This window comes from Phocoena phocoena, chromosome 13 (genome assembly GCF_963924675.1).
Source record: "Phocoena phocoena chromosome 13, mPhoPho1.1, whole genome shotgun sequence".
Lineage (NCBI taxonomy): Eukaryota > Metazoa > Chordata > Mammalia > Artiodactyla > Phocoenidae > Phocoena > Phocoena phocoena.
In genome coordinates, this window is record NC_089231.1 from 12,704,662 (window position 1) to 12,713,032 (window position 8,371).

An 8,371-nucleotide genomic window follows, 5' to 3' on the forward strand; every position below is an offset into this window, starting at 1 on the left:
CATTTCATTACTGAGAGAAATATGGTTAGCTCAGAATCAAGTTTATGCCACAACCGTTGTGTCTTTTCTTAAATTCTCTTGGCCATTTAGAAGGAACTCAGTCCTTTCATACTCAGAACTTTCCGTTCAGTTGTCTGTGTAACTAGTAGGGATGGCTTGTATGACCCTAAAGCCAGGCCCTTGTTAGGAGGATAGAGTTGAAGCAGCCGAATTCCGTTTTTCTTTCTTTGTTTCTTTGTTTCTCTTTTTGTCTTTTGGCTGTGCTGCACAGCTTGCAGGATCTTAGTTCCCGGACCAGGGATTGAACCCGGCAGTGAAAGCAGCGAGTCCTAACCACTGGACCGCTGGGGAATTCCCAGGCAAATCTCTTTTAACATCAGGCCGTTTGTATCACCAACTATAGTAGATCTTTCTGTGGCTCCATCTTCTCCATTTTTCAATTAGCAAGAACAAGTTTGCCTGTGTATTTTATTTATTAAATGTATAAGTACTAATCTGGGCCCAGAGGTAAGTCAGAGTACAATAGTTAAAAAACACAAAAACCCCTGCCACTGAAATTGTTGTGAGCAAAGAAAGACAATAAAATACACATAGCAAAGTGAAAATATTTATTTCTCTACCCATGCCCCAATCCTCAGACAGTATTTAAGATTGATCATTGTAAAACAAGTATTAAGTGTGAAAGCAGTCCTTGGTTTGATACAAGTGTGTTGCCTTCTAAATACTGTATGTGACTCTATGTCACAAAGTTTCTTTTTCTGGATGTTATTAAAACTTTTTCTTTTAAATCAGTTATGAATTGTAAGATAGCACTGAAATTACATTCAGCATTTAATTTTGTACTTATATTTGAAGAAGGAGTTTTTGTGGGGAAAGACAAAGATTCAGTAATTTCACAGATAATAAACCTTCCAAAGATCACAGAAATTTCTTGGCTATGGAAAACAGAGTAACTTAAAGGAATTTTTAAGTAGGTCTTTTTTTTTTTTTTTTTTTTTTTTTTTTGGAGTATAGTTGATTAACATTGCTGTGGTAGTTTCGTACAGCAAAGTGATTGTTATACATGTATCTATTCTTTTTCGAATTCTTTTCCCATTTAGGTTATTACAGCGTATTGAACGGAGTTCCCTGTGTTATACAGTAGGTCCTTGTTGGTTATCTATTTTAAATATAGCACTGTGTTAAGTAAGTCTATTTTTGGTCTCTAGGATTATGACCACCTAATAATCATTAGGAAAAAAAAAAAGAAAATTTTAGCTACAGGTAATTGTTTCTTTATTTTAACTTATTTTCTCCCTATGATCATCTAAGTACTTTATTGTAGGAAATTTCAAATATAGAAAATCATCCAAGAAAAAAATTAAAATCAAGCAAAATCTATCCCATCACCCAGAGCTAATTGCACTTCTTGTTGTATACGCTTCTGTTTATTTTCAGAAGTAAGCATTTTAACAAAACATAAAATAATAGTACATTTTCAGATTTCCTGATAATGGTCTAAATCTTTTTTTTTTTTTTTTTTTTTTTTTTGCGGTACGCGGGCCTCTCACTGCCGTGGCCTCTCCCATTGCGGAGCACAGGCTCCAGATGCGCAGGCTCAGCGGCCATGGCTCACAGGCCCAGCCACTCCGCGGCATGCGGGATCTTTCCGGACCAGGGCACGAACCCGTGTCCCCTGCATCGGCAGGCAGACTCTCAACCACTGCGCCACCAGGGAAGCCCTGGTGTAAATCTTAATGTTTATTTAATTTGTTCTGTTGTTGTACTGTTTATTCCAGGTTTGCGGACCTTCACAAGCTGATCCTAACAACATAGTAGATGATCTGCTAACGCCCTGTTCTCCAGGTGATCCTGGTGCCATTGAGATGACGTGGATGGATGTCCCTGGGGATAAACTTTTGGAGCCAGTTGTTTGCATGGTTTGACATTTTGTTTGCTTTTAAGAAAAATTTTAAAACGTTATATTTTATGGGGACTTCCCTGGCAGTCCAGTGGTTAAGGTTAAGACTCCATGCTTCCAGTGAAGGGGGCACGGGTTCGAGTTCTGGTTGGGGAACTAAACCTCTCACATGCTGCACCGTGCAGCCAGAAAAAAATTATATTTCATAATTTGTCAGATAAAATTTTCAGTTTTGTAAAATTAGTTCAAAAAGGTTAATACTAACTACTTAAAAAGTTTTAAAGATTAGTTGAATGTAAAATATAAAAAATAATTATCTTTAAAATGTTTTCTTGGGCTTTGAGGAAATTTTAAGTGAATAAGCTATTTTTAAAAACATACAGGTTTCTGACATTATAGGTCTTATAGCTGGGATATTATCACCAAAATGGTGGGATTGGTTAAAATTTTTTCCCCTGAATCTCAGATTTTGTAAGATATCCAGAAACGCTAATGCGTGAATCATAGTAGTCATAATAGTATTTTCCTGTTTTACTTCTCAGAGCTTCATAGAAAGTTTAAATAATGCACTACTCTTTTAAAAAGTTCTGAAAACAGAAGTTTTATTATAAAAAATTACATTTCTGTTTATATTAGAGGAATTAAAATATTCATAAAAATTACATTGCTGTAGTTTCTATTGGAAGAAATAAAATAATTCATAAGACTTTATTATTTTGTAAGCCATATTAATTTTAGTGAACTTACTGTGATTGAAAAGGTACATTTATTATGTTTATGTTTTCTTATTGATAAACAGTCATTTTTTAAAATCTTCTGCTTTAGTTATAGATTTTCAAATCTATATGTCAAAATTAACAGTAACTTTCAAAGGGGAGACTTTCACATGATGTGTAGACCTAGATATATAGACAAATATGTACATATATGTATATAAGTTTGTATGCATATATAGAGAGAAATATATCTGTAAACATAGATATATTTATGTGTTAATCAACCACAATGCTTATCTGAGAAATTATTCAGAAATCCTTTTTTGTTGCAATCCTTGGTTTATTTTTTAAAGTTTTGGTTCTTTTGACTGTTTGCCATACTGTTTTACAGGAGACATGGCCTAGAAGTTAATTTCTTAATGAATCCTTGATATTTGTATATTTTCTTACCATTTTGATTGTAATTTTAACTAACAGTTAAAATTTTTGATTAGTTGATTCTGATTAAATGGTATTATTCTGTTTCACATAAGTGTAAGTGAATGTATTCCTTTTGAGTTGCACTTGGACAACTGCTCTCTTGTTTAAGAATAAACAGATACGGCCAGAAAAGCGATCAGGGACTTAATTCTGGAGGCCTTGATCATCTGGCTAAGAGGACTGTACTTCCTTAGGGTGCTGAGGAGCCTTTGAAAGTTGTGATCGTGACAAGGCAAGCAACTGAAAGTTTATAAGCAAAGGAATAACTTGGTCAAAGATGTCCTTCAGGAAAACAAGAGAGTTTATCGTCAGTAGTTTATGGCATGATGCAGATTTTCAGATTTAACCTTAGGCAAAAGTTAGGAATGTTGATAATGAAATGTTTTTTATTCCGTTAAATCTATTCCTAATACTTCCCCCCTTCTTTTTCCTGACAGTCGGATATGTTACGGTCACTATCTAGCACAAAGCCCACAGTCAATGAGCATGACTTGTTGAAATTAAAGAAGTTTACAGAAGATTTTGGCCAAGAAGGCTAGACCAAAGACAACAAGGAAGACGTTTACCATGTGTGTTCTCTCTTTCATAGGTATTTTTGCCTTTCTTGGATGGCAGTCAGATTATTTCCAGTAAAACCCTTTTACTGCAGGAAAATAGAGATCTCACTTCAGCATTCATTTAAGTTTTATATGTACTTTTGCTCCATTACCAATTAAATCCTCCTGTTAACAAAAATTATAAAATAATGGGTTATAAGCAAATGAGTGACATAAATAGCAAAAACATAGAAATTACCTAGTAAAAAGAAGATTAAAATTGATTGAGATACAAATATTTTAAATTGTTATAAATAGTGGTCTTTGCAAAGAGCATTCATTTTTTTTTTAACTAAAATGAAGTGGGGCTTATTTCATATTTTGAAAAAAAACTTAAGCATCATTCTTTTCAATGTAAAATTTATTTTATTAAAAAAATTAAAAATGATTTACTCTCAGGGATGGGCAGTAAAACAGCAAAGAGCACTGATTGGGTTTGAAAGGTTTTGAATTGTGTTCTAGCCAAGGCTTTTACTGGTTTTTTGATAGGTTGGCTTTTTTCTCCATGTAGATTTAAATAATTTCTATAAAAGCAGCAAGCTTTTTTATATTTAACTAAGTAATACCTTTTACTGTGCAATCTCAAGAGAAAGACTCTCTAAATTAGGCATTGTCTCTATCTTGAAGAAGAAAATTGTCTATTTCAGTGTCTTTTTGTAGCAAGATTGACCAAAACAGGTGGTTAATAAATGTGTACCTTTTAAATAATTCTGCCATGAAATACTGTAATGGGAACCTTTGCTAAAAGGAACAGCCTCCCTTTGGATTATGGGAAGTTCTTGTGTGTGATGGGGGCGGTGTGTGTGTACATATATATAAATTTTTTTTAATATAGGTTAGCTAGAGTCTTGTCTTTTACCTTTTAAGTTCAGGGAACAGCTCGTCCTGGCCACACGTATGTTATCAGTGTAATGTTTCATGAAGCTTTAGAAATGAGCTGATGTCTCCTTAAATAATAAAATACAAACATGATATTGTATTATTTTAATATCTTCAAATAAATAATCTGAGGGTGTGTGTTATATACTTGAGCACCAACACTAAGTTGTGCCTTGTACATTTGCATTGGCTCTACATGCAAAGGGTTATTAAGTCAGCTAGAATGAGGTAGATTCCTTAATTTACTATAAAGTTCTGCCTTGAAAATGATATAGGATAACTTGCATTTTAAAGTATATTTGCACATTTTACATATTGTGCTATATGGTTGCCTTTGGGTTTTCTGTACAGATTGTTTTCGTTGATATTAAATGGAAGTCGTAGGCCTGAAATATGCTGTTCTTACGTGAAGTAAATTGATACAACCTACTATTGGCTATATTCTGTGTGTGCTTCTTTATTTTGGGATCTTCCGTATAGGAGAAAATATTATCTAAATTGATTAGATACAAAGAAATCACTAAAAATTATTAATTAAAGATGTATGCATGAAAATTCTATTTTTCAGTAACTACTGTGTGAGAGTTGGGAATTAACTTGGCACACCAACACCGAGTCCTTTGCAGATGTCTTACGAGACATTTTACTTTATCCACCTCAGAATCATACAGTATTGCTATTAATCATATCATTAGGATAATCAATATAACTATATTATTATAACTAATAGCTGAAATCCAGATGTTTTTGTGAATCCAAAGTTTGTTTTGAGGAAGTATTTTACTTAAATTGGCCAAGTAGTCTGTAAGTCCAGTGTTGAAGATGAGTGGATACTTCATCACTCAGTTCTTACACGTGCTCTGAGAACCGTGCCTCAGTATCCATGTCACTTCTAGCCATAGCCCCATTTCCCACATTTCTGCTTTTAAAACTCTTTCTAGGATCTAATAATTTTAGACTTACTTCAGAATGGTAGAGCATAGGTCATTTCCATGTGTTCTTTATGGGCAGATAAATACTCAAGAGGAAACAATGTTCGGGCTCTGTCTGGACCTTGGCCATTCTGATTTTGGGTAGATGTTTTCTGAGCCACTAAGTAAACCCTACTTGAGCAACTCTATGAGCTAGCTATTCCCTGGATGTTTAAGAACATTTTTTGGTCTCAGTCTGAAAACTCTATAGGGACCTTAATTATAAAAGTATTTCAGTAGAAAACTGGTTTTTGAGTTTACTGTCATCAACATGCAGAAAGACAGAATGAGTGTATTTGATTACTAATGTGAAGTATCATTTAGCCACTTGCAGCTGCACAGGTGGAAAATGGAGGCACACCTTCCCAGCACAGTGCTGGGAATGTCACCCAGCTTTGTGAGCTCCCACAGGTACTGGGTGCTCTCCTGCCCCCTTTCTTCTTTCCTCTGCTAGTCCAAATCCCGTGATTTCCATTAAGACCTAGCTCATGACCCATCTAATCTCTTCCAGGAAGAATTCCTAGACTACCCATCCAACCTTTGGATTTCTTTAGCACCGAGTTGTGACTATCTTAAGATTTTTCTCCAAGTGTCAAGCACACTCTGTTAATTTTGTTTAGATCGTTCAGATTGTAAGCTCTTCAAATAGTTATGTTTTCCTTTGCATTAGCATAGTTCTAGACACGGTTTATTAGGTACTTAATAAAGACTTGAAAAAATTAAGGGAGTTATATCCATATTTTATCTACTTCCTAGATTGTCTGTGAGACTTTTAATAAAATAGGTAATTTGAAATTGCTTTGTTCCTGCTGGTCTTGTGAAGTTGTGGTACATTTTCATCACTGGGAACTGAAATCAGAGGTGTGCCAGAGCTGGCTCATACTGGCTCACAAGAACCATTTTTACACATTGCTGCCCACCTCTTCAGTCACCTCATTGGTAGCTTGAAACCTGCCATGGTGGAAGTGATTTACGCCACAGAAACCAGCAAGTTTCCGTTTACATGCTGCAACGCAAAGCAAGGACTGTAGCTTAGAACTGAAAAATTAATATTTACCACATTTACAGGAATAAAGGGGAAAAGTTATCTTCATAGAGTCATAAAAAGCATTTAATAAAATCCAGCACCCGTTTGTGATTTTTTTTTAACTCAAACTAGGAATTGAAGAGAGCTTCTGAATTTAATAAAGAGCATCCACTAAAGAAACAAAAAAATTCTAACAAACATCATACTTAATTGTGAATTATTGAAAACTTTAACTCCCCAGAGATCAGGAAGAAGACAAAGGTGCCTGCTGTCACCACTCCTTTTCAGTTTTGTGCAGGAGATTCTAGCCAGTGTTAAAAAGGAAGAAACAAAATCGTTATTCTCAGGTGACATGATTGTGTATGTAGAAAATCCAAATTAATAAACTTAAAAAAAGAATCTGAATTTAAGAAGATTACAGGATACAGGCTAATACATAAAAATAATTGTATTTTTATATTCTAGCAACAATTAGAAATTGAAATTAAAACAGTACTGATTAAAAAAAACAATCCTGATTGCAGTAACATCAGAAAGCATCAGATACCTTCAAATAAATCTGAAAGATGTGTAAGACCTCAGCATAGAAAATTATGAAACATTACCACAAGAAACTAAAGAAGACCTGAATAAATGGAGTGGTGGGACCCATTCATGAGTTGGAAGACTCTTAGAAAAATATCATTTCTGGGACTTCCCTGGTAGTCCAGTGGTTAAGACTCCATGTTTCCACTGCCAGGGATCTGGGTTCAGTCCCTGGTTGGGGAACTAAGGTCCCACAGGCCATAAATAAATAAGTAATTTTTAAAATACATATATATATCATTTCTAACCAAATTGATTCTAGATTTAATGCAATCCCAAACCCACATCTGGGTGATACAGATATATGTATGTAGATATGTATGTCTCTGGAAACAAAAATAGGTGCTTAATAAACAGATTATTGATGATTGAAAAGAAATCTTTTATAGTGTGAATTCGTTTTTTATAACAGTATATTTCTCCCAGCTGTATCTTTCTGTACATTCATCATAACCATTCATCCAGATATCTGTACATATACATAGAAAGATATCTGGAATTACTTTCACCCTACGTTCATTATGTTATTTATGGGTAGTGAGATTCGGCTTGACTTTTTTCCTTTCTTCACCTCTTTCAGGTCCTTTATTTTCAGATTCCACTGAGACCTTCCCTGGTCATCCTACTTAAAATGACAATTCGTCCTGACTCTCCTTATACCCCAATCCCTGCTTTATTTTTCTCTGTAGCACTTATCATCGTCCAACATACTATATAATTTACTACTTTTCTTATTTGTAATTTTTCCTCCTAACGTATATTCCATGAAAGCTGGGATTTTCTTGTCTGTTTTATTGTCGCCTGTACCTTCAGTGTCTGGAACAGTATTGGTGCCTCATGGGCGCTCAATAAATATTTGAGTGAATGAGTCTTTGTATTTTTTTCTAAGTCTGAATACTTTACAATGAGCATGTATAGTTTTTGCCTCTCTCCCTGTTACCCTGCAATTTTTATTTCTTTTAAAAGAGAAGAAAATTAGGAATGAAGACATCAAGAAATTAACAGTGGCTAAATCTGCATGATAGAAATATGGATACTTATTTTTTTCTTTGTTTATATCTTTAAATACTTTAATTTCCAAAAGTTAAAGTAAAAGTTTTTAGGTAAGAATTGCAGTCAGCTTGACAGCTGATCACAGGAATTTGTCTCCTCTGGAACTCTATGAAATAACAGAAGAGGCTTTAAGAAGAGAAAGAGAGAAGAAAAAAGGACAGCAT

The 8,371-nt window shown here is 34.4% G+C and overlaps 1 protein-coding gene across 1 annotated transcript in view; it reads left to right on the forward strand.

The window, feature by feature from the left end:
* The window catches only part of VPS4B (vacuolar protein sorting 4 homolog B), a 31,407-nt gene extending 26,398 nt beyond the window's left edge, over positions 1-5,009 (forward strand). The window contains exons 10-11 of the mRNA XM_065889626.1: positions 1,779-1,919; positions 3,534-5,009. Coding sequence (XP_065745698.1) covers positions 1,779-1,919; positions 3,534-3,635 — 243 coding nt within the window. The 3' untranslated portion in view covers positions 3,636-5,009. The remainder of the gene's footprint in view (positions 1-1,778; positions 1,920-3,533) is intronic.
* The last annotated feature ends 3,362 nt before the right edge of the window (positions 5,010-8,371 follow it).